This window comes from Acanthopagrus latus, chromosome 1 (assembly GCF_904848185.1).
Source record: "Acanthopagrus latus isolate v.2019 chromosome 1, fAcaLat1.1, whole genome shotgun sequence".
Taxonomy (NCBI): Eukaryota; Metazoa; Chordata; class Actinopteri; order Spariformes; family Sparidae; genus Acanthopagrus; species Acanthopagrus latus.
This window is the reverse complement of record NC_051039.1, coordinates 18,327,853-18,355,244: the sequence shown is the minus strand read 5'-3', so window position 1 is coordinate 18,355,244 and position 27,392 is coordinate 18,327,853. Positions and strand designations below refer to the sequence as shown.

Below are 27,392 nucleotides of genomic sequence, written 5' to 3'. Positions count from 1 at the left end.
CGGGCTGTCAGATAAATTCTATTTCCAGCAAGCCCTGCAACAGCAGCTCCTCACAGACACAGTAATTGATTGATCGCAAAACTTTTGTTCAGTACATTTTGTATACCAACATCGTGACCTATTTCGCGCAGCGTACATTTCGCCATCCACATCGCCTACATCATCCGCCGTATTGTGCTGCAAAGCTTCTCAATTTAGAATAACAGTGTGAAAAATGCTGAAATCAGACAACGTGATACCGCATAATGTTTTGAGATGCTGCCGGCGGAGTGTTATTTATTTCGCTCAGAGCAGAACGGAGGGATGCTGAGCAGCTCGACTTTCTTTCAGCCGCTGCTGTGCAGCGTGTGTGCGCGTTTGCGGTTGAATGTCACGCAGCTCGCCGTATCTGGTCTAAACTAAAGGATGGCGGTCTTTTCGGTTGACACCCGAACGCACAGTGCTACCACAAACACACACGTACACCTGCAGGATCACTGATCTCATATTCTCTCAGCAGACTGTAAAGACTGTCGGCCTCGCAACAAACTTTTTATGCGATGCTGTGTGTTTCCCGTGTGTGTGTGTGTGTGTGTGTGTGAATTTTGGTGTCAGCAAAGGCAGAGAATTGAGTATCTACAATGTTGTGTGTGTGAATACGTCTGTCAGTACAAACTGGCATCATTAGCAGGCCCGTGACTGGCTGCCACAGCGCACTGGTTACAGCACTTGACAGCGGGGAAATGTGGAGCTCTGAATCTGTTGTATTATTTCCAGCACATTTGTAAATTTGACAAGTTTGCATCGCCACGAACTGGGATACAGCTCAACTGGCAGAAGTGATAGCAAGACACCGGGAGATGAAAGGACCAGCTGGCAACACACACGCTAAGCTGTCGCTGGTGAGAAAGCATTTTGCGGAAACATTGCAATAATTTTCCTTTTCGAAAGTCAAATGAAAACAACAGCAAAAAGAAAAATCAACGCCGTCAAAGTATCGAGCAAAATGGCGAAAAGTTTTTGATGCGCCGCAAAAAGCAATATTACAGACTGATATCCAACAACTTAAAAGCTACATCTGCATATCTTTTTTTTTTTCTTTAATTTGACTGGTAAGGAATGACCACAGTTGAAAAAAGCTACATCAGCAGCTTCCTGCCTGTTGAGAGCTTATCACCCTACAACGGGTTCTAATGGTTGGTTAGATGGTTCTAATCAGAGCTTGTTTTCATATCGGCTCAAACTTCAGGCAGCACAGCAACAAGACCAATTACCTTAAATGAGCTCACATGAATAAAGGGACTACGTTAATACAAGATGTACATGGTGTTTACACTCGATCGCTGCATGAAGAAGGGCTTGATTACAGTTACATTTGAGTGAGGCCAGCAGGTTGTGTGAGGCAAGTTCGTGGTCACGGTTTGTTGAGATAAAAGCAAAAGCATTACTTGCGCCAGGAATCTTGCGCAACTGGGAACTCACTGTGGATTTGTTGTCAGAGCTGAGCTCTATTGTGTTTGCTCACCCATCCCCGCACTGTGCCAGCGTCAGTTTGTTTCCATCACACAGTCCTTTGAGGGATTCCTGGTAGTGCTTTCAGGGAAGACAAAACGTATTGAGGACTTCCTGAAAATGTTTGAGAGCGGAAAACACACGTTACCCGACTTTTTGTGAAAACTCGGGCAACATGAGAAAGACCTGTGGTGAGATGTTCATATGTTAAAGAAATAGCACAACATTTTGAAAAACATACTTACTTGCCTCCTTGCCAGGGGTTAGACGAGGAGATTGACGCCACTCTCATGTTTATGTGTCACATATGAAGCTGCAGTCAGCAGCCAATTAGCTTAGCTAAGCATTAAGACTGGTGATAGGGGGGAAACAGCTGGCTCAGCTTTGGTCAGCGCACCTCCAAAGCGTTGGTGGTGGAAATGAGCATGTGCTATAAACAAGTGAGATCAACAAGGACGTTAGCTTGTCAGCCTGTGGGTACCTGCCCTATCAGATGAAGCTCCAGATACATGGGCCACACACCCCAGTTAGATGAAGCCCCTGCTAGCCTTTAGCTACCATCAAAATAGCTTGTGTTGACTTGCATACGCCTGCAAGTTAGCATGACAGTGCAATATTTGTGTATTTATATTATCTCAAAAATTAAACTTATTTTTTGTGAAACTTTGAAAAGAGGGGCGGCTGTAGCTCAGCGGGTAGAGCAGGTCGACTAGTGATCGAAAGGTCGCTAGTTCAAATCCCGGCTCAGGGCAAGGCTGAGCTGCATGTCGAAGTGTCCTTGAGCAAGATACTGAACCCCACATTGCTCATCAGTGAGGGCCCTGCGATGAGCTGGCGACTTGTCCAGGGAGTACCCTGCCCTCGCCCTGAGACAAGGCTGGGATTGGCTCCAGCAGCAACACCCCGTGACCCCATGGAAAGGGATAAGCGGTTACGGATCATGACATGACATGACATGACTTTGAAAAGAGCTAAGTTGCTATTTCACTGTACTTTTTTTGTGTCAGAGCTAAGCTAAGCTAACCAGCTCGTGCAGCTATTTAACATACAGACATCAGGTTGGTGCTGATCTTCTCCTCTGATTCGTACAAAGCCACAGCGCAGGTTGGGATCCCCAGTTCGTCTGTCTGTCCTCGTGCAGTTGCTCCCTCTCTGATCAGCTCCGCTGTCATCGGCTCAAAGGCCTCGACGGTTGCTGTCGGTGTCGCCTCCTCCAGCGGCTTTTGCATTTCTAGCATCCGTCAACTCGACTGTCCTGCTGCCAACCTTCTGTTCGTGTTTTATCTGCCCTCCCAGTGAGCCCTGCTCTTTGTTGTCTTCCTCCTCATCTTTGTCCCTTTGCTCTCCACTTTAGTTTCCACTTCCTCAAACCATTTCTACGCTTAGTATCCTATACAGCTTTCATCCTTTACCTTTCTTCTCTTCTTTTTTTCCCCCTCGTGGCGTTCCTCGTCTCTCCAGCTCAGCACGTTCTTTAGCATAGTATTTTTTTTTTTTGGTTCACTTAGTGCAATATCTCACCTGCCTCGCTCCGTTAGTGTGCCAATATTCAGAGCAGCGTCCCGCCTCTGTTGCTTTGCTGCCCTTTTCTCAACAGCGGAGCGAGTCCAGATGGTCTGTTTCCGTGCTTAGTATTCACCATCGTCCACATGGAATATTCACATTCGTCCAGCGTCATGAAGGATTTACTCAGGAAGAGCACGTTTCCACCGTGCATTTACTCCTCATTTAAGGGGGGGGGGGGGCAGCACATTTGGCATGTAGGGAAGTCGATATCTCTCGGTCCATCTGTCTGGCAGTGTGTGTGAAGCCATGTGAAGTTAAAAAGTGCCTTCTTCTCCAATGATCGCTGTCTTTTTGATGTTTAAAAGCTCTGCGACTTCAATGGGTTGCCGTGAAAATTGAAGGAGGATTGAATTGCCAAAGAAGGGTGTTGTGGGGAGTGAAAAGATATGTAATGATGCTTCTTTCAGGACTATCAAAACTCATAGTATCGTATGCATTGAGCCGAGGTCTCGCAGAAAAAAGAAATGGATTAAAATTGCCATCTGTCTCTCTTTCTCTCTGTCTTTCTCCAGGTCTTCTCTGACGTGCCCTCATTGCCTTAAGCAGAGCAACACCTTCGACCCGTTTTTATGTATCTCCCTGCCGATCCCCCTACGACAAACCAGGTGAGGTATAACACACACACAGCAGGTGGTAGAATTAAAAGTATATTGCTGAAAACTGCATTGTTTGAATTATAGCCATCATTCTGGCGAGTCTATATGTTACGTATATTCAAGCACTCTGCTTTATACATCTCCTGCAGGCATCTGTGCATAAAGAAAACCGTTTAGTCAAGCAAAAGCCTTTATTAGCTGCTGGGAAGTCGACACTCTGGATGTATGAGGCTGTCACCTGATATCAATGATATGGATATGACCGTCTGATCGATTTACCTCCACGAATAAGCAGAACATTGATCCCAGCAGCCGACGGTAAAAGCACACCCTTCGAATGGACGGAAGGACCGCGCAAACACGTGTGGGCACACGGACGCACAAACATGCTCCGCACACCGATCGCTGTTTGCCACGGTCACATCACTGTGATGAATGCTGGCCATCAGAAGTCCCTGAGCAAACACTTTCTGTGTTGTTTCCATTTTTAAACGGACCAGAAGCTGTGTGTCAGCAAGGTCCCGCTGTACGACTTTGACATGAAAAAAGAGAACAGTAAGGCCTTTTTAAAAAAAAAAATTAAAAAAAATTTGATGTTAGAGACAGATTCTGTGAACTTCAGGCATCAGCAATTAGACTCCAGTTGGATTATCCGTGATGGTCGAAAGGATGTGACTCTGACGAAAATTTGGCCATTTAGTTTCCTCAGTATGTGCTGGATTTTCTTGGGCCAGTTGTTGAGTGGTGACAACTGGGAGACCAGCAATCACTATTTTGTGTCAGAAATGTTATCATTTTAGTAACTCTGTGCTTACATCATCCATTATTTTAACTCCGAGACCACTCTGATTTTGCAACACACAGATATTGTGTCATTGGGTTAAACAGTTTTCTGATGGAAAAACATCCAACATATTTCATATATTATTGATGATTAACTGGCAGCTGACTGTCAGTTGACTTCAGCTTTGGTGTCATCTTTCTGTTAGCTCACTTGCACCTGTTTGGGAGGGACGACTTGCACCTTTCAGATTGGTACGGTAGGTGTAGTCCTGCGACCCCAAGTAATCCCTGTCAAAGCTACAGCGCACCGCCGAGTTCGGCACGAGTCCGATCAGACAGAATAACTCAAGAACACCTGTACGAGTGTTTTCAGGGCCTTTAAGATCAGTTGAATGAGGGGTATCTTTGGTGACCGAGGCATGCGTTTGGTAAAGACAACATTGTTTTGTCTCATTTCGACACTCCCTTCTCCCTCCCTGCCCAGCCATGCATACAGTAACACATCTTAGAGAGCAAACAGATAGCATTTCACGTTTTGTTTACATTCATTCAAGGTTCATTGAATCCTCCTATCTTCAAGCGTGCAGGCGTCTCTGCTCTGCATCCCCTCCGCATGTCTTCTCCTGTGATAACCCCCGAACTCAGTTCTACAGCATGAGCCCTCTGACAGTGTGTGGTCTCTCTACGCCGTTGTCTGAGCCCAGCGCAGAGGGAAATTCATTCAGGTTCAGACTCACTGCTGGACCCACACTGACAGCATGCGCACACACACACACACACACACACACACACACACACACACACACAGTGGCCTCATTGCATCAACCTGCTGCAGCAGTATCCCAGCAGAATGCCTGAAAAGTCTGAGGCCCCCAGAGACGCAGCAGTTCGGGTCCGGCTGGCAGCGTGGCACCGAGGTCTGGGTGCTGTAGATAGTGGCAAAGGGAAAGGGAGGGTGGCACTGTGTATTTTTTCTCGATCCAACCTTGCACAGTCAGACTTAGCATAATCCTCACTAAAGTTTTTGTTTTTTGTTTTTTGTTTTTTTCTCAAAAATATTTTAAAATAATAATAATAATAAAAGACTGTAAAGTGAAATCAGTAGGTCTCACTGAGCCTTGGTGAGGCCTTCTGCGTGGGTGCCTGTGTCTCTCTGTACAAAAGTGCAACAGAGCAAACAGCCTGTCTGAGCTTACAGAGTATTAAGTACACTTCACGATTCCTGTACTTTACGTGTACAGTGATACAGTGATTTTGAACAGGTCTGTTTGTATAATCATGTACAGTACAAGATGTGAAATTGTGCACTTGAAGCTAACAAACACATGGACCAATGCCAAGAAGTGTTGTGTAAAAGTCAACAGAGACAATACACCTAAAGTGCACTGATATACAAAAAGACAAATGGATGCTCTGACAGCAGGAGGTGCTTCAGGGTGAGAGGCAGCAGCTGATGAAGATGAACATGTTTGTGTGATACATTAGCACTGTGCTAAACCAGCTGCATGTTAAAGGATCATTCTGAAATTTGGTATAATGTGGAAAGATTCCAATGGCTAAATAGCAAGCTTTTTCATCCGTGTTTAGATTTTTCTTAAAAAAAAAAAAAACAAACAGTTTCTTGTCAATGCAAATCTGTTGAACAAGTCTGGGAAAACGGAAGTTTCAGTGAGCACCTGAACGCATCATACAAACACATGCTTTTTAGATCAGCTTCCATTACCACGCAGCAATGTCAATTATTTTTAGATACGACATAGTTCACGCTCACAGCATGAACTGGAACAAGTAAGTTGTGAAAACACTGCAATAAAACTGTGGTCGACAAAAACATAGATGACAAGAGAACATGATATGATGATGATGACGTAGTTGGGATCGTCCCGGCTCTGACAATATTTTTTAGATTTTTTTGATCATTTTGAGTGACCTGAACAGCACGATGCACTCTGGTGCTTTAAGTGCGAACATGTGAGAGGCTGTGGTTTGTTTAATAGAGACTATAAAGCTCCGAATCAGCAGGGGGGCTGGGAGGCAGCAAAAAAAAAAAACCCTCTGCTTTTAACATGACATCTCTATTTCCTGTTCCTCTCGAGTGCCATCCCACACCTCTCATCCCGTTTCATTTCACATCTCGGTGTCTCGTCTTGCCGTAAATAAAACAGCTGCTCAGATCCTCCGCCGTCTGCCCTGTCAGCCACCCCACTGCTCACACATTACTCACCTGAATAATGCATGATGGGAAACAGGAAGTGGAGGTGTCAGCGATTACACAGTCTTCATCCCAGATGAGAAGTCTTGACCTTACTCTCTCTCTCTCTCCCTGCTCGCTATTCCTCAATACTTTCTCCTCCGTCTTGCTCTGGTTTCTGTTCTCTCATCTTCTCCACAAACTCCATCCTCTGTCACAGATCCAATCGTTTATTTATTATATCTCCCTGCCATGCTTCCATCATTTCCAACCCTGCATCCCTTACAAGAGGTGTTCAGAATCCTGTGAATCAGGCGTGTCCCAGCACACAGCAGCTTCCAGCGGGACCGTCACCAATGTGCTGGTTCAACTCGTCATGCCCAGTCACGCATAAATTTACATGCACACGCGCACACACACACACACACGGGGAAAAGGAAATCTGAAAAAAAAAAGTTAATTCACTTCGGATATTGAGTCAGACACAGACAAATCAGATGTGTTTATGCTCATGAAATTAGATTTTGTACAAGAGTATTGTCAGAGGAAATCTTGTCCCCAAACTTATTAGCCATTAAACAGCTCGGCAGCGCGTTTCAAAGTCTCATTTTATTGAATGTTTTGTTTCGCCGTGTAGCAGCTGAAACGTATCAAGACTCAGCCGTGCTCCATACACATCTCCAACAAACTGACAACATGATGTCTGTTGCCTCTGGCGTGCCCCTGAATTCTGCACAGTTGCATTATTCTCTCTCTTTTTTTGGTTTTCGGGTGGTGTGTGTGTGCACACGCGTGTGTGTGTGGGTCTGCGTGCAAATATGTAAATAGCTCAGTATGCCGGGTGTGTGTTTGGAATCTGTGATAATGTAAACATCCAAATCAGAATGGCAAAACAATTTGACACTGTGTCTTCCTACCCCCTCCCTCCACTTAAACACACACACAAACACACACGTGCACACTTTCTCAACCAACCACCCCCCCTTCCTCTGATTCGCTCCGCAGGTCGATGTGCGTGACGCTGGTGTTCAGTACGAAGGGGCAGAGGTACCTGCGAGTGGGGCTGGCTGTGCCTCTCTTTGGTTCCCTGTCCTGTCTAAGAGCCATGGTGGCAGAGGAGGGAAACATCTCCCCGGACCAGGTACTCACACACGTGCACACAAGGGGATTGGCACCAGAGTTTTTATCCCCTGTAGAATTGATTTTGACACGTGTTATATAAGAAAAAAAACACTGAAACAACAATTCAAATTGTCTGAACCAAAGACGGTCCACTGAATTGTTAAGAGACATTTTGACATGTCGCAGCAGGAAAAAGATCGCTGTAGTTCTCAACAATAACTGTCTCCCATTTACGTGAACCATTTCCAGGGCCCTCCACATGACCTTCACTTATACAACAATATATTCACAATGCTGATGATTATTTGTGTTAAAATATATCGTAAAAGTACCAATAGTCATGCTACACATGGTTGCCTTATTGTTCTGATATTTGATTTCCGACCCAGTCCAGTTTATGAAGTGCACTTGAGGACATTGCAAAATATGGAGACATATATCCTAGACAGCACCTGAGTTTTGGATCATTTTTTACATTGAGCATCTTTGTGTTTTAGACCGTTGCTGAACCTCACAGGCAATTTAGAGACATCACGCCTCGGCTTTAAAATTCTGATGAGGGTAGGGGAAATTAACTGATAGACAAATCCAGATAACTGTTTCCTTCTACTGTATGACACGTTACAAGGTCCTGTGTATTATTACCTCAGCCGTTTATCTGAAAATGACAACAAAGTAGAATCCACGCGGTCAGTTACTGAGGTAGATTAAAGTTCAACCAGGAAGTAACTCTGCTGGATCTGCATGAAGTGCATAACAAATCCCTACAGTACCTGTACTGTGTGTGTGTGTGTGTGTATGTGTGTGTGTGTGTGTGTGTGTGTGTGTGTGTGCAAATGGCAAATAAACCCTCTCGAATCTTGAATCCCGAATTAGGCGTTTTACAACATGCGGTCGAGGCAAAATTATTTTGTGGTCTCAACGATATGGTTCAACTGAAACAGATAAAACAAGAAGAAACAGAATTCTCTATCAAAGCAGGGTAACACTTGAATGAATGCACACACTTAGCTGAAATGTCAGCGGCAAGGGAAAGGGTAAGGGAAGCGGTTCCAGAGGCGAGTGTTCATCAATCTTTAACCTGCTCCACAACAGAGGATGAAGACGGCTGGATTTGCTAAACCCGCATAGAATAGATTAGCAAAGGCCCAGATGTCCCATGAAATCCTTTTCTTTTATGGTTCATGAGTGCACTGTTCCGCTATCTGTTGTTATACAACAAATAAATCTAGTTCTTGGCAACCTGAGAATGCCTACATAGTGTTGCTTTAACTGTCCACCTGTGTCCACACACACACACACACACACACTGGCTTTCCTCGCCTGTCTCTGTTTCTCCATCTCTTTCTCCCTCTTGTTTTAATTTATCTGCAATTATATGCAAATATCCGTTCATACTTTGATTGTAGATAGATAGATGAAACAATTAGACTGCGGTCAACAACCAGCGGACAGATGAGGAAGTCTTGGCCCAGATATCTGCAGCCCGAATACCTGCCAGCTACACAGGAAGCCGTGAAACATCGGCCTTTGTCCTCAGAGGCTAAAATCATCACCAGAGAGCAGCCGACGGCTTCAGAGTTCAGAAGTGGATGAGATGAGTGATGGCTCCTCTGTCTTCTCTGTACCTGCCTCGAACGAAGTTTTGACTTTGTGTCAGTGCTGATGCATCACATGTCTTCCCTTTAAGATCTATGAATTCAGGCGAAAATAGAGAAAAAAAACATGAATTGGGTGTGAATTTCCTTTTTTGTGCAGGTGCGCAGTAACATGAAATATTTTGGATATGGGAGCTTTTAGCATTCTCGTATAGCTTCAGTCTCCAGTTCAGTAGTTTTGCAAACTAGCCAAAGATTATTTTCCATTTCTCTGGTTTTCTGATGAGGAAATTCCTGTCAGTTAACAGGGGGAATTGTTTTCGTTAAGCTCATCTCCTGCAAGCTCATCTGAGTGAAGTGTTCTCACTCAGGACACGCTGGGTGGGGGTGGAGACACTGCGCTTAATTAGCATCTCCCGATCCCCTCTGTTAGTTATTGTGCATTTGTCGGGAAAACGCACACGCTCACTGTTGCTGGTTTTGCTTTACTTCCTACCTTACCTGTGGGAGAGAGGAGTATCTGTTTTGAGGGCACCTAAAGGGAAGTGCTCGGAGACACACACACACACACACACACACACTGAGTCTGTCATAACTTCAGGAAGCTGCTGCTTGTTTTGTTCTTTTTATCTGTAGCCTCATATATTTGATATGAGCACGATAAAAGTGTGTGTCTGTGCATGTGGTTGTGTGTGCGCTTTAGGGCCTTCATCCTAAACCTCTTGCTCGTACCATATTCGTCTTCTAAACGTCTTCCTCTCCTAAGCAGCTGTTAAGCTCCGGTGTCAGCTGTGTCATTCATTTTCTCACATCCCTTTCTTCCCTTCTCTCTTTCTCATGATTTAAGGAGTAAAGCAACAAGTATCAGGCATTTACAAATGTACTGAAATGGGAGGAACCAGTTACAGTGTCTGGTTACAACAACTGCTTGCTCAATATTTAAAGATTGTAAATTTAAAATTGTCATTTTGTGTGATTTAACGCCCCCCGTACAGTGTCTGAATGCGACACCACTATCGTAGATAAAAATCCCTGGTCTGTAACGATTTGTGAGATGTGACCCCAAAACATCATAACGATTTTATGTGTTGAAAACTTGTATGTTGAAGTAAACGTGTATGTAACGCTGTGATCCTGCCCTCCCACTGAAGTCACATTGTGCAGAAACAAGTGACAGAGACAACATTCACCCAGTTACGAGACACTGTACCATCAACATGAGTTTGAAGCTGATGTTTTAAGGTAAAAAAGTGACATGATTAAATTAACGGGACAGCCTCCACCAAGAGCTAATGAGCGTTTTCGGTAGTCATAAAACGCAATTAATAACTAGAACACCTCTCAGTCTGCAATTTAAATGCTTGCAGGCACAAAAACAAACAGCTTGGCTCCTCATTTAAAACATTTCTTTTTCTCTTTTACTGTCAGGGCTCTGAAGATCTTGACTTCAACATTCAACAAGGAAATACACTTCTGTGTCAGTTATAAAAATTACGACACTCCAAAATGAAATGTATCCTTAATTTCATTCCCTTCGCAGATATACGAGATCTGATGCATTTCAATCGCCACGTTGTGGCGTCTGATTTTGTGCTCGTTTTGATAAATCTCTTTTACAAGCCACTTCATATTTCTATGAGATTAAAAGCAGCAAAGTTTAGGGTTCACTTTGAGTTCTGTGACTACAAATGTATTAAGTTTTATTTCCTCAGTAGAGCTTTATTTCTGTGAGACCTACATGCACAAGTTATCACAGAGAGTCAGTTCTGGTACCAGTGTTTCTTCCTGTTGTTGTTTTTTTTCCTTTTTAGTTGAATTTCAATTAGATTTTTCCCCTCTTGGTGGGGGATTTAGTTTTGCAGCACATAGATAAAAACAAAAAAAAAAATAAAACAATAAAAAAGAAAATCTGGTTCAGCTCTGCGAGGATTGCTTGAGGCGCGTCTGCAGGCACAACAGTTCACATTCCCTCTCTTGCTCTGTCTCTCCAGGTCATCCTATCGGAGCTGTACTCCACGGGTTTCCAGCGTTCCTTCGCAGATGATGACGACCTGACGGCAATTGCCGATAGTGATGTCGTCTATGCCTTTCAGGCTCCTCCCCTCTACGGTCGTGGAGGCTCCAACGCACCGCACTCAGGTAACCACTGTGACGAGATGTGCATTGAAGACGATGCTGACTTTCCCACGCGCATTCGTTTTTTGTTTTTTTTTTTCCCCCGTTTTCACATTTTTTCCTCCCAAGCCTCTCTCCTATTCTTGATGAACTTTTATTCACACCGATTCACACACCATTTCCCACTCTCTGTGAGCCCTTATGTTTCATTAGCGGCATTTTTCACAGGCAGACACGTCGCAGCGGTGAGGAGAGGAGCAGTGTCGGCAGTGCGCTCTGTCTTCTTCGTTTCGTTCTGTTTCTTCATGCATACCAAACAAATTAAATTAAATGTCTGAATGCCAGCCTGGTGCATCGCATTGTTCCAAACAAAAAAAAAGTTTGCATGACGTACGTCGCGCCTGGGACGAGCTCCCTGCGAATGATTAATTTATTTAGAACTCTGAGAGGTCGTCAGATTGTCAATCCGGTCCCAAAGGAAAACAGCCACAGAAGAGCTCCGTCTCCTCGCGCTCACGGAGCCGGGATACAGGTACGAGGTTGAGTCAGCCTTACATCATCACCGACCCTTTTAAAAACCCCTTTCAGTGTGTGCAAGACACTGCCAGATGTACTATTGACATGAGAATGAGGATGAGAATAATGACACACAAACACGCGCTTGCTGCTCTTGAAAGCAGACTGGCTGACTTCATCTTCTCTGGAGCTCCTTTGAGATGTGCACTTCACTCCGTCTTCTTGTTTTTCGAAGGAAAACTGTTTTTGTAAGAAACGCTACAATACAGGTCCATGACTCTCCCTGCATTACTCAGTACGACGCATTCAGACTGGGGGTGTGGAGTTTGAATGCGCCGGTGTTCTCTAATGAAAAGTCATTTTTAGCTGCATGGTCTGAAGTGTTTCTGCTGCCTCGATCAATCCTGCGACCCAAAAGTCATGATAACACGAGCTCTGCTGCTTTGACTTTGGCCATTCTTTTGAAATGTGTCTCCGGTGAGTTTGTGAAAGTGCGATGCTAAATGGCCACGCTGTACTTGTACTTGCCATTTAAATGTGAGTCTTGCGCTGTGTACCTCCCTCTGCAGAGGAATAAATGTCACATACAGGGCTAATTAAGATATCTAATGCTCCAAAGGGGTTCTGTTAGTGGTATAACAGGGAATCCGCAGGGCTTGAAAAGTTAAATTTATTTCTCTTACAAAAGACTGAACTCGTTGAATTTACAAAAAGTCTTAACATTTTCCCCTCCAAACTGCAAGCAGTACCTTTAGTGTTTGCTGGTTGACTGCTCTTCTAAAAGTCTGACGGCAGCGTTTCCATCAGCAGCATCAAGCCTGCAGCCAACGCTGCTACTGTTGTTAACTGTTACAGTAGCTCGGAAGCTCTTTGCCTCGTGTCTTTGAAGTTATCCAAACCCATTTAGACGGTCTTTAGCGGAAAACAAGATCCATCTGCACTATTTTACTGTTTCATCCTCTGGGGATTCAGCGCCAGATGTCTGAAAGGGGCTTAATTGAGCCATATTAGCTCTGTGGGTGTGAGGTCGTGATAGCGATGTCTGCGGGTTGCCAGTTCGGCAGGCTGCGGTCATCATTTTGTCCGCCACCACCGCTGAACGAAGCCTTCATGGGGGTATATGTTATCCCAGATGAAGAATGGCATCAATAATTAAAATAATCTACTCAAGTGCTCATGAAAAAATTAAGACTCTTCACTTTCTCAACAAGAGGCTTTTTTTTTTCTATTGTCACCTCACACAGTAGAGAGTGGCAGTGCAGAGCGAGGGAGCAGACGCAGACACAATGTGGCTGCAGTCGCAGAAACACACGTGCTTACACGAGCATGCATGAGTGAACACACGCATGCATGCATGCACGCACGCACACGCGCACGCACGCACACATCCACCATGTAAGTCAAGTAGGTAATGAATCCATTAGAATGACTCTGGAGAGTCTCATAAATACACGCCTCTCAAGAGGAAACCTTACACAGAGCACTCACACACACGCATGCACACACACACACAAGAAACGCACTTGTAATGAATCACACTTAAGCGCTCACTGGTAAATGTGACTTCCTTTCTTGTGAGTAATCTGATGAAAATGATGAATGGTCCTCACCTTCGGAATAATTCATAGGATCACAGCAGACCAGATTCCATCATAACTCCATTCAGCAGGATTTATGTCATAGCACGTAAATTTACACAAGCGTCACTGATGAGACCTCAGCGTGGCGTTATGAAGATAAAAGATGATGCATGGCAGATTTTTTTCTGCATAATTTATTCTTAGTTGTTTGAAACTACGTGGAGGCCACATAATAGGGAATGAATTTCAGATTTCACGGTCCCACACTTACACAGGAAAATACACCATGCTTTTATTTTTTTTATTTTGCCTTGCCGTGTGGTATATTTTGGTTTGACTGTTCAGTTTTCGGTGTATAAATACTATTTGAATTTCTTAACTGGTGAAAAATACAAATAACTTTTTGGCTGCTCGTATAAACTGGCAGAGATGAAACACAGCACGCTAGGAAAGAAAATGGGAAGTGATTACTCGCAAACACATACCCGATCACTGTTTTTGTATATTAGGGAGAAGTTGTTTGATTCGGTCCTCGTCACATATGTCGGGTAGCGCAGACATCTCTTCCTGCAGCTAAACAAACCCTTCAGCTGCAGTATTACTACCGTCCATCATGCAGTTTGTTTTTTGCAGCTTCTGTAAGAAAAGTAGAGGTGGCTGCTGCAGTGACAGATGACCGTATGGAAAGCCTGTAGAGCTGGAAAGGTAATGAAAAGCCCTCCGCTTACCAGATGAAATCCTGTGTTTGGCTTTCCTAAAACTATAGGTGATATGTTGCCATAGAAACAGACATTCACGATCTTCATTTTGATTCGTTATTTCTAATTAGACTCTGCTTCATAATTCTTCATGAGAAATAACGTGTATGTCTGAATGAGGCCAAAATAATCAGCAACGTTCTTTTCTTTGCGCTCTTTTGAGTCGCTCAAGTTTCCATCTGTCAGCAGTGGTAAATGTGCATCATGTGGGAATAGGTAGCGTGTCCTCTTGTAGACGTCATCTTAGTATCAAAATATTTTATTAACTCCCAATTAGAGCCTGTTGATCATACATGATGAAACACACGCCACCACATGATTATTACAACCCTATAGAGGAGCGCTGCGATTTGCAGTCATGATACATAAGTCACCGGAAAGACATGTGAAGATGCTCATTTATCTCAGGTTACTATGTGCCGTTCGATATTATATGGAAATGAAGTGTTGCTGATATAATTGGATTTGTTCAGAGGTTATAATTGTCACTGAGAACAGATCTTTTCCTTAAGATGATTAAACATGTCACTAAGACTGGCTCAGTGTTGAATGTTTTTGGCAGACCTTCATTATTCTATTATATTAATTGTTGAGCTGATGAAAAAAAAAAGCCCAGTCCCTGAACAGAATTTTTGATAAAAAGTCCACCATGGGCTTACCACGCTAGTCAAAGTTACCAGTGTCTCTCTGACTAATACGCAGCAAGAGAAAGTTGACCGAGAAGACAGGGTGTCAAAGGGAAAAGCTGAAGTGCCTATTTGCCAATACTTCCAATTTAAATCCAATGCTTATAGAAAACCTGAAAACGTTACGAGTTGTTTCCTTCACCTGACTGTTTTAATCAATCAATTCAATGATGGCGCTAAGTACTAATCTCACTGAACACGCTGCATATCCTGTCAATAGCCGCCTTCATAATAAAAGTCACCTGGTGTTTCAACAGTTAAATGCTTTTCACAGGAAGCTGCATCAATAAGAAATGTTGAGTTTGCATAAGCTGTAAAATGACTCAGCGCTCCACAGAGAGTGAGCACCTTTTCTTGTTTAAAGACAGGTGTTACCAGTGCTTGACACAAGCTTTTTAGCTGGTGGGAAAAAAAAGATCTGCTGCAATTCTAGTCAGCAGTGTATAATAAGTCAGCTACAAAAGAAAAAAAAGGAGCTTTGAATAGACAGCAACAGTAAAACCGTACAGTTATAGTGAGTTTATATGATCAAATAAGTCTCTAAAGAAAAAGAAACAAGCTGGAAAATCTTTGGTAATATACTGTCTGTCACATGTCCTTGAAAGATTTGAATGTAGCTATACATACAGTATTTTGCAAAAGCACAAGGCGGGCGACTTGTAATAAACTGGCAACTGAAACAGGGAATTCAGCCTCAATGTATTCTCAGAGAGGTGCGATCAGCATTGGGCAGAGCATGTTAGTTTTCTCAGTCTGAAAGCAGACAGCAGTCACATACTGATGTCCTCCTGGGATTGTCTTTACCTCTCTGTTAAACCACCCCAGCATGACAATTTGGAACTGCGTTGAGTGGCACAACTCTGTTCAGAAGCGCTCTTCGTGCAGCGTCCTCTTCAGACCGAGAGACAGACGAGGGCTGGAAATGCGATCCAGCAGCGGATGATGACAGGCTGGATTGAAACGGGAAAAAGGCCAATTATGGCACAGCAGAACTCGGACATGCAGCAGCAAGTGCAGATGAGACTGCGATGGGCTCATCACCACACCTCCTTGTTCGCCCTGCCACCTCCTTTTTCCTCCGTGATCCTGAAAATTGCACTTTTGCCAGCATGATATTATTGCCGCCGTGGTGGAGGATACAAAAGAGGCTGCTGCTGACACACACGTGTTCTCCACAAGCAAGAGGGCTTTTCAGATTTAGGGGGATTGACCTGATTGTAAGGCCAGAATAACTGCTAACAATAGCAACAAAAGCACTAGTAGAAATAGGAGGAAAAAAAAAGAATCCCCTCATCAGATTTGTAAAGTCCTGCTTCAGTGGGCTTCTGGGCAGTTTGCCGGAATTGAAATAGCCATCAAAGTCTGGGATGTTTTCACTATAACTACACCTCCTGGATTGCATTTCATATTTTCCTCTACTCCCTGAAATATCATGTCAACACCAACACACTCCTTTTCTATTTCTATTTTCTAAAATGGTGCTATTTTCAGTCTGAGCAAAATGGAAGGCTGGAGTCTACAGCAATAAAAGTGACTCTGTGAGACTATTTCTTGTGGATTTTTTTTTTTTTTTTTTGTCAGCTATATACAGCATGCTAAACAGTGCAACGAAACAACGTTCTCCCAGGACCTTTGTGCTTCACAGAACAAGGCAAGAGAATACATGGAAACAAGTACGACGACACAGACACAAGACTGCTTAAAGCCCATACGTGCTACAATATACAGACAGTGCAAGATGTGCAAATGATCAAATCAAAAATATTACTGGCTGATATTATTGTTGTGTCGTGGTAAAATATCCTGTCTCTGTTACAAATATTTCTCACAAGTTTTTGATGACCGCATTTGAGGAATCATTGCAAATCTTTGTATGTCGACCCGTATATTGTTGGCTCTTGTACATGCAGTGCAACAATGTGAACATTTACAAAAGATTAAGGTGTTGTGGTTAATGTAGTGGTTAAGAATTGCTGCAAACACTGATAAACATGCTTACCGTGACAACATGGTGGGGGGAAGTGTCAGTTTACCCTGAGAGCAACATGGATCTCTGATCCAGATGTCGCAGCAATCACACAAAAGTTGTTGTGAGGTTTCGATCAAAGCTTAAAAATGTACCTCTTCTTATCCAAGTCTAGCCCAAAGTGAATTTAAAGCTGTCGTTGAATCTGGAATACAGGCACGGTTTTGGGCTCTTTTGAAAGGGTATTAGCTCATTTTTGTTCCCAAACTATCACAAGCTCTGTGAGTTCTTTCTGCCATTGATTGAGTTTGAACACACTGAATTATTTATTCATTTTTCTCGCCAAAATTTCTCAATGCAAAAAATAAGCCTGCAGAAAAACTGTAACTGCCCCGATTAGCTGGAAAACAGAACAGGTCCACGTCACATACTCCGACATCGTCCAAGTTTTGATAACAGTATCACTGAAAATGGATTCAGTATTCTGTAATTTATATTTAGTTCATATAAAAAGTCCAAATGGCTTGTACTGTCTCCTGATTCTTCTTTTATGTAACTGTTTCAAGAGTGTGATAATGGGAAAGGGGAAAACGGGGAGGAGAAGGAGGAGGAGGAGGATGAAGGTAATACCTTGGGGTCCAGGCATAGTGTTGAGTAAAGTACATGTCATAGTTTGAAGCCAGTCCTGCTGTAGAGGGTTTGCTGCATCCTGGACATTCCTCTTCTGTCATTACCTGTTGTTCGTTTTAGCGTATGGCAGCCGGACCTTCCCGACTTTAACAGGAAGTGCTGTCGGGGATGTTGAATCAATGCCGCGCCCAGGTACAATAATGAGGATTCGCGTTTAGAGGAAGTGGCAGCGGGAGGTCTCATGATGGAAAACACTGAAAAATCAATTAGGTCCAAAGCGCCACAATAGCATCCTATTTCAGCCTCAACAATCCAGGCAATTTGCACATAAATAGAGTGATAATGCTGCACAAAGAAAAAGACTTCCCACTGAATGGAAGCTCAGGGAAGCTTAGCGTGCTAACTTTGTGTGATGTTCACTCGGTGCCCTTGAATTTAAAAAAAAAAAAGTAAAGTCCAGGCTCAGCCACGTGTTTCGGGGATAATGGAGAAGTCAATCAAGATTTGAGCAGAGTGGACTGTGAGGGTTGCCTGCACACGGAGAGGCCAACCGGGCCAAAAGGGAGTGTGTGTGTGTGTGTGTGTGTGTGTGTGTGTGTGTGTGTGTGTGTGTGTGTGTGTTGTTTGTATGTGCAAAAAAACAAAAGTAAAGGGAAAGTGATAGAGTCATTTCTTGATGGAGATTAAGGGATTTGTTTTGATTCGACTCACACAAACAGCATCTACATTCTGAAATACATGCAGTTAAGTCTTCCTTTCACACACACTTCATGGCGTGGCTCCAAGTACAGCGCTCTCCTGCAGGTTACTGAGTGTTCAGGTGCTGTCACGCTGAACTGCGGCGCTGAAGCTAAAGCCACCGTGTCCTCTCTGTCAACCCACTGAGGGTGGAGAGAGTCAGGCGTTTCGGCACTACTCCGAGGTGTTTAACTGGGCAGACACATCCTTCAATCAGCCACGTACAGTGAAGGTATTACTTCCACACAAGTGAACACAAAGAAATCACGCTTTTTTGTAATTTCTCTGGTCAGTGCAGCATACGAATCGCGTCCCGCAGTCGCACTCGCATCTTAATGAGCTGAAATTCACTGTGGACATCCTAAAAGCCGAGGGGAGCTGCAGAATTCTGTGGTATCAAATATGTTTTCCCATTGTAATTCTAATCATTGTCATTGTTTATAGATGCTTTAAACAAATTTTTAAAAATCCACTGTGTAATCATGTATAATTTTCTTTTCTGGTTTCATGTGTTATCTTGCAGCAGAAAACACGACTTTAGGAGCAGGGAGACATCAAAACATTGATTAAAGTGACCTGCTTCTTTAAAAAAAAAAAGAAGAAGAAGAAAGAAAGAGAGTGATTTTACTGTTAAAACAGTTTGTGAAACGGAAAGATTACCAGCATGGCACCAAATAGAGCGCATACCTCCACCAAGGCCAAGCAAAGCACTCAATTCAGTTCAATCAAGCCTAATCCAATATCAGACTCGATGGCTCTGTATCAATCCTATTTTGAACTACCCATAGCTGCTCCACCATTATTTAAGCTAACCAGATCTCATCAGTCTCACTTATGGATACTCTGATATTCTGATACCCATCATGCATCCAAGTTTCATGGGAATCTGTCCAGTAGTTATGTGCGATCCTGCCGACAAACCAACAGACAAACACACTGGGGTGAAAACAAAACCTCCACGGCGGAGGGAGTTACGCGTGATGGCAGGATTTTTACACGTACAAACATGAACCTCTACATAAATTGTCTCGCGCTGAGACAGAGACATCACACATGAAAATTCAGCCCTGCAAAGTACACTTCTGTTGCAGTTCCATTAAGGCAATTACAGGCGGCCCGAAAGCAAAGTCAGCGCAGAAAAAAAAAGCGCAATCATTCCAGGAACATTCACTGGGGAACTCTCAGCCCTCCAGTACATTTCATCATTTAAAAGAACCTGAAGAGAATGAAGGCTAAAAAAAAAAAGAGAGAGAAAAAGAAAAAGAAATTTGGTATGTCTACACTTGACGCTCTGTTCGTCACGACTGCCTCTGGAACGTGTTTTCAAATCATCCGGGGAAATAACAGCTACAGCCGGCTCAGCTGCCTCATGTAGAGCAACACAAATGGTGCATAAAAAGCCAACTCAAAAGCTTCCCCTGCCAATGAGCCTGTTCAAACAAAGCCTCCAGCGCATGCGGCAATACATCTCGGCCGTGTTCAGTCGAACCAGTCAGCAAGGGTAGAAAGTTTGTAAACAGCCGGAATGAATGTTCAGTGCTGTGGCGTGAACTGAGCGTGAACTGATGCTCGCGACATGATGTAACTAGATGCAAAACGCCGAGGGCAGATTCAGTGACTGTAACTTTGTATTGTGGCTGCTGCAAACACACTATTACGTCTTGTATTAACATAATGGGATCAGTAAAATACAGTAGCAGGGCAACGGGAAGATGAGCCGGGTGTGAGGGACGGTAGAAGGAGGGATGAGATGAGAAAAGACGACGGGAGCAGCAGGTGTACCGAGTTCCTCCCTGTGCTGCCTCCCTAATCTGTCACTTGGCTGCTGGCAGAGAGCTCAGGTGCTCCACTGTCAACGGGGGCGTTTGTGGTCAGATGGCGGTTCGCTGGCAGGACCTCTGATTCGTTGAACCCTGCGACCCCCTGGGTATTTTTAGTGAGGTGCACGTCCACACGGGTCACTCGTGTTCTTAAAGGCACTTGAGACGAGCGTCGGCCCTCTCTGAAGTTTTTGTTGTTGCTTTTTTTGTGTTTCATGGCTCGTTTTCCATTTCTGTTTGGGAATTCATGACATCAGTGTTGAAAGATTTTTGCCTCTGGTGCAACACCAAAATGCTGTATGACTGTGTACTAACAATAAGGCTTAAACTAACTGTGTGGTTGGATTCGAGCACAGTTTTGACTGATGCAGACACCCACTCTCTGTAGCTGTTAAAGGAGACCTATTATGCTTTTTTTAGTTCTTTTCCTTTCCTTTCAGCTTTATATTTGTTCTTATGCATGTAAAAGATCTTGAAAGATCTTCAGCGTCTGCCAACAGAAGCGACTCTCTTCTTAAGAAAACGCTGCTCCTGAAACGTCTGGTCAGTATTATTTCTGTGACTTTGTGACATCACTCTACAGCATGTCACCATGTCACACGTTTGCATAATTCACATTTAGCTAGTTTGGCACTTAAGAATTGATTTAGCACAGCAGCTATGTTGTTGTTAGATTTACTGGGTCAGGCGTGTTCAGACTGACCAATCAGAGCGGACTGGGTATTCTTAAAGAGACAGGAGCTAAAACTGTTTCAGATAGAGGGGATATACAGTGCTGCTGCACTGGACAGTACGAGAACACTGATGTGTTTTGTGAGCATGAAAGCCTATAAACCTAGATTTCTGAACACATAAAAAGTCTTCCTTTGTAGCAAATACTGCTGGGTTTTTACTTCCTTACTGCTCATGAGGCTGAAGGGTGATTCAGCACAAACAGTCAGATAGTGGAGACAGATGAATGATAAATGGAGCGCCGGGGAGAAAAGGGAGTAAACGATAATACAAAAGGAAGAAATGGAGGAGAGGAGAGTGAGTGCCAGAGGAGGTGTAGTGTCTTCTGTTTAATTAACGCCGACATACAAACCACCTCCAATCTCAAGAGCCGTTTCTGTTTCTCATCTCGTCTCTCTCCGGCTACACCCACTCTCTCTGTATCTTTACCTCTTGCTCCCTCACTTGCATCCACTTCAGTCTCAATGTTTATCTTTTAATTAGAAAAAAGTAGATTATAAACAGTTTCCTGCCACAACCGGGACATTGTCACTGAAACAACAATAAACAGTTCAATATCACGCTAATTGATCACTAAATCACTGCGTTTATGAGAGGGTGCGCAGCTTTTCGTCCTCACCATGAGCAGTCACCGACATCGCCTTGTTGTCCCTTCACATGTTTTTTAATTCACCCAGGGAATCACTTTTTTAAATCAGCTCTGACTGCCCTTTCTTGCTGCCCTCTTCTAACTCTCTGCTTCACTATCCGCTCTGGCCTCCTTCCTCTTTTCACTCCTCCCTCTGTCACCATCACCTCCTACTGTCTCTGTCAATCCCAGGAAGAGGAGGTGAGAATGAGAGTCTGGCAGGAGGCTCTCCCCGCGCACCCTCGACATATTGGCGACATCGCACTAATCACTGTGTAGAGGATATATCCGTCCGGTTTCAAAACTACCCGCTAAAACGCTGGCGAACTGTTCTGCATACTTTTGCATAATATCATGTGTGACCTTTCTGCTCCTTCCACTACTCAGAAGAGGTTTCATATTAGGGCTGAACCGAATATTTCTTGGCTTTAAGGTGCAATATGGAGGGCTTGGCCAGCTGTTAGCGTTAACTGCTGCTAACTGTAGCTGCCATTTTTAGTTTTAGTTTTGAATGCTGTGCATTTTGTTTGTTTTTTACACATTTCTTAATTCTGTTTGAAACTACTTTTTTTGTTGAGTTGAAACAGGAATCAGGGCAAACTACTATAAATATTATATTATTATTTTGAGATACCAGATCTGTTTGATTCAAACATTTCCAGTGACTCCAGGGTGTGGTAAAGTCTGAAAGTCAAAAATGAATTGAAAACCTTTGGCTCCACCACTATTATAGTAATAGATAAAGATAAAAAAAGAGATGAACTCATTTAATCCATGAAAACACAATATTTCAATATATTTCAGGGTGATGACATCATTTGACATTTGACAACAGACAGCTGAATTTTGTTGGAGCTCAATAGAAGCCTTGATTGTAACAAGAAAAATTACATTTTGTAGTTATTTAGTAACACTTTGCATTAAGGTACATGAGTAATTACTAAGAAACAAATTACTTATGATAGAAACAAGCATGAGACATAGAGACACAAGATGAATTGGCCATCTTAAATGTCACATCAGGTGGCACCTCTGTGCTAAGAATGACCAGTATTGGTCAAAGCTTTTCTCAGCTTGCTTTAGCAGTCGGTACTTTTATTCCTTCGTTTGGATGTTAATTTACTTAGCTGAAGAGTGTGCTTACTTACTGAAATCCCAGGCATTTAGCAAATGATGGTGACCTTTTCTGTCCTTGTCTCTGATGCATAAAGGAAATGCTTCCACAACACAGTTCCTTGGAGCGCATGTGTCTGTGTGTGACTTAATAATCTGTCTGCTTGCTTTTGTGAAGGCAAAACATCCAAGCTTTACATCTATTCACACTCGCTTTCCCGCGTGTGTGTTTCGGTTTGTTTTGTGTGTGCGCGTCTGTGTGTTTGTGTGTGCGTGTGATATTGCAAGGTGGCAGTGATTAATTGCACGGTACGGTTCGAACAAGCATCGTTTAATTAAATTCTCTGATAATGTCAAAGTTTATGTTTCCTGGGAGACAAGAGGTTCAGCCTTCTGCATCCCTCCAGCTATTACTCGCTATTAATCACAGCTTGTGTGTGTGTCTCTGTGTGTCTGTACGTGTCTGTGTGTGAGAGATTCTTGTTACAGCTCCTTGGGGTAAATAAGAATCAAAGGGCAATTCTGGTGTAATGTTTTCAGTGTAAACGCGTCACATCAGACGTTGCTCCTTGCAAACCAGTTTCCCCATGTGGCACCCAAAGCTGTTTTATGGCCCTGGTCCGTTTCAGTCAAATGAACAGAAGCAAAAAACGCCTCATATCAGGGTTCGCAGGGGTGCTGGAAATCCTTGAAAATGCATTTACAAATACTTTATTTTGATTTTTTCAATTTTGGATAAAAAATTGTAACTTCCTTAACCTCAAAGTTAAGCCATATATCGGCTCAGCCGAGTTACAGGAGGCAATGTGTACTTACGACATGTGACACATTTTGAAGCATGAAACTTTATGCTTTCCTTTTATATGTCAGCCTGCTGTAAAATTCTATCCTCAAACATCATTTTGGTTACATTTGGGAACATGTAAATTAATGTGTTGAAGTTTGTCTGATATGTTACCCACCAAAGCTTTAGAGCTTTAATAGGCCACTTGAAAATGCCTGAAATGTGCTTGAGTTTGACCGTGGAAAACACGTCTGGACCCTGTCATGTTTTTTTATTTTTTGATCTTTTAGGCATTTTAAAGTGATGATTTTTTCTAGTGCAACTAAATATTCTCTGCCCTTTTATTCACCTCACACACAGTGATTCTTCTTTGAAAGGGAATGAATTTGTCAAGCACCAGAAAGCAGTGCTGAGATGCCTCAGTTTAATCTCATATCAGTGAGGAATCTGAACAAGCTGCAAAAAGCAATGGCCATTTGCACTTACTTGTAAGTTGTGTTACATAAGCTTAGCTTTGTTTTATATGCAATGTGCATATGTAAAACTAATTCCATATTGTATTGTTTCAGTTGTATTCACAGGAAAATATATTCTGTCAATGGTCCGACTTTCTGCTTATTTCCATGACAGAGGTGTTAAATGCAGTTTTGTCTAATTGCACAACTAATGGGATTTTTCAGGTACTTGTGACAACTTTTCTTCACGAAAGCTGTTTACACTGTATTGACAATACAAATGTTTTCAGCGCTGGATGGCAATGAAAACAAACCACGTGTGTGTGATAAGACCTCGGGTTGTGTATCAGCCTGTATTAAACAGCTCTCCACTCCTCTGCTCCGCTCAGGGTATCACCACAGCCTCCCCTCCTCCCCCTACACCTCTTCGGGTGCATCTGATGGTCAGAGGTTACCTCCAAATGGCACCCTCTCCTCTGAATACCTGAACCAGGGCGTCTCCTCGAAGGTCCTCCTCCTCATCTGCAACACTGCAGGATCTGGCCAGCAGGCTGTCAGGTGAGACACTGACCGATTGAATATCAGTTTGCTGTTATTGTTGGCTAGGTTTTCACTGTACCGGTATCTTGTACCTGTACTTTTTACGTTATTGCGCGTCAGCACTTCATCCTGTGAATAGGTTCTGTTTAGCACGAAGCAGGAGAGACAGCTATCTGATAAGTCCATTTCTGAGGATGAGAAATCCAACATCTGTGAGATTTCCTCGGCGCTTGTTCTTGTGTAGCGGCAGATGGGTCTTAAATAGAATACTTCATTTAGTTTTCGCTGTTCTTCATCCGATGTTGTCTCAGTGTCAGCACAGTCTGTTTGACTTTGTCCTTTTTATCTAGCATGAATGCTCACAGACTCTCACCTCTATTAAGCTTTAGCCTCCTGAACTCCTATTTAACTGGCAGCTGACAGTGTGGACGCCTGAGAGGGAGTCGAACAATGTGCTCTAGTAGAAGCACTTAACCTGTGAAAGTTATGTATCATTTGATTGCCATACGTTACTCTAACGAGGGGTAGGCAGCGTCAGTATCTGACACAGCACGCAGCAACATAGCAACACAGTTGGACCAGACAGTGGAAGCAGAGGGTTTTTTGTCGCACAGGAGCTGAGCAACATGCCCTGATCATATCTATTTCATGGGTAGGCAACATCACAAAAATGAAAGGGATCCGGTCTCTTAAAAGATGACACTTTTTTTTCTCTGAGCCCGCTTAGAGGTGGGCAAGGATTTAAGCACCTGATCCAAGTTAATGCACAGTTATTTTGCAGCCACTATAAAGATTAAGCCACCACCACACAATGGATCAGAGCTAAAGCAGGAAAGACAGTCCAGCTGAGCATCTTGATATCCCAGCGAAGAGATTCATAAACACACCTTTGAACAATGTTTGATAATTCCTAGAAGTGAGAATTACTTTAGCACTTTATTTAATGACATTCTCGAAACAGTTCAGAAGAAGCTGCTGACTCTAGATTCAGCCAATGATCATATATCACCAAACCTTTTTGTCCAGCAATCACCTGAATCATCTGCGATGTAAAGTTTTCCTTCAGTAGATGAATTAAAGACAGCAGAGTCACATACAGTATTTACTCGAGTCTTCTCCTGTTTTTTTTTGTTTGTTTGTTTTTTTTTAAAGTGCATATCAATTGCCTGTTTTTGCTCAATTCATCCACTTTTCACTGAGCATTAAAGTGAATTTTGTGAGGCATGAACTGAACTGCTGCAACCGGTTCACTTCGCTGAACACTGATTGGGTCGCTCAGTTCCTGCTGTTTTTTGTTTTTTTTTTACCAAAGGCACATTCATGATGATGCGCTAATGTTTCTCATCCCGGCGACACTGTCAGGTTTGCTCCGAGGACTGCGGTTAATTGTAACTGTGACTGTAATGTTCCTGAACACACTGAGAGGAACTGTGTGCCTGTGCAGAGCATTATTCTAACAGAAGTATTCATTTGACTAAGGGTAGACTGTAATCATCTGGTACTTAGGGGCTCATTGTGTGCAGAGGAGCTACATCTCATTGTTAGCGCTCTTAAATCATAATGAGGGCTCAGATTTCCCTGCAGGGAGCAACTCACGAGTCGAACCTGTTATTGACACAAGGACGGATGGATTCAAGTTTCTCTTTGGAGCTTGTGTTCTTATCTGACAGCCGTGAATCTCAACTTCCTCTTCTGCTGCTGAGTACATACAGTCCATGCTCAATTGCTTATAAATCCATGCTTGGATGAAGTTTCGAGGTAACTCTCATAATGTCTTTTAGACTTTTTAGAGTTTTCGTTTTAACATTGCGGTTGCATGAGCTCAGTAAAGAACTTCACACGGCAGTGCCTGGGTCCTGTCGTCATCAACTACCTGAGCTGCGTCTCCTTGTTTTGCCATAGATGAGTTTGTAGCATCGCTCCCCTCTCTCTCTTTCTCTCTCTCTCTCTCTCACGCTCTCTCTCTCTCTCTCTCTCTCTCTCTCTCTCTCTCTCTCTCTCTCTCTCTCTCATCCTCCTCCTTGAAAATGACTGAAAAGAGTCAGAGTGTTTTCAAATAAACATTGCGTCTGCTCCTCTCCAAATGTGCTACAGTGGACATTTTTGCTTTGTTGTGTTGTCATTTTCTTTTTCTCACGATAGCCTGGCAGCCCTTTCTGTAATTGGTCCAAGAGTCTGAACGATTAAAAAAAAATGTTAACACTACAAACAAACTGAAACATGTGTGGTGACCCTGAGGTTGTCCTCTGGTTTTCCTGCCACGAGGGGAATAAGTACGAAAACGGCTGCCTCAAGGTGAAAACTGTGCTGGAGAGGCCATATTTCAGACTGTCACACCAGAAAAAGCTGCGAGATCACACGGTGATGACGCAGGTCATTTGGGAGTGCAGAAAACGAACTATTGAGTGCTGCAGTGTTTCTGCTGGGCACTGGTTGAGAAAAGGATCAGTTTTATCCGAACTGAGACGTCTTTTCTTTGGACCAGCTGGTTGGTGTTAAATCTCTGTTGTGTGAAGGCCAGGCCGAACAAGCCGGGTGTGAAAGGGACCTAAAGCATCTACTGTAGCATTTTACTTATTTACATTCAGCGTTCAAGCTGATCACAAAGATTTGAATTAAAGTCGGGGTCAGCCTTTGCAGGAAAAGTTCGCTGACTCCAAACTTGGCTAACCGTTTCTTCTCAGGTCTTGCTTTGTGCATGGGCACATTGTCATGTTGAAACAGAAAAGGCTCTCCTCCCACCTGTTGGAAAACACAGCATTGTTTGCATATTATTCTGCTGCATTAATATCCCTTTAACTGAAAGTCACTGAGCTAGCCAAGCTGTTGCAATGAGAGAGAGCGCCAAAATCTACAGCCTCTAAAATGACCATATGCTAGAATCAGTATCTCTCTAAAACATTCAATAAAGTAGGAGTCATTCTAGGGATGCTGATGTTTTAGGTAGGTGCATCCAGTAATCCTGCAATTGAAAGTATTTATGC

The 27,392-nt window shown here is 43.3% G+C and overlaps 2 protein-coding genes across 3 annotated transcripts in view; both read left to right on the top strand.

Moving 5' to 3' along the window:
- Nucleotides 1-27,392, top strand: part of LOC119026695 — a 1,024,654-nt gene that overhangs the window by 856,946 nt on the left and 140,316 nt on the right. The window lies entirely within an intron of this gene.
- The window catches only part of usp43a (ubiquitin specific peptidase 43a), a 116,591-nt gene that overhangs the window by 49,988 nt on the left and 39,211 nt on the right, over nucleotides 1-27,392 (top strand). The window contains exons 4-7 of the mRNA XM_037110843.1: nucleotides 3,570-3,662; nucleotides 7,633-7,768; nucleotides 11,339-11,486; nucleotides 24,258-24,426. Of these exons, the coding sequence (XP_036966738.1) occupies nucleotides 3,570-3,662; nucleotides 7,633-7,768; nucleotides 11,339-11,486; nucleotides 24,258-24,426 (546 nt within the window). The remainder of the gene's footprint in view (nucleotides 1-3,569; nucleotides 3,663-7,632; nucleotides 7,769-11,338; nucleotides 11,487-24,257; nucleotides 24,427-27,392) is intronic.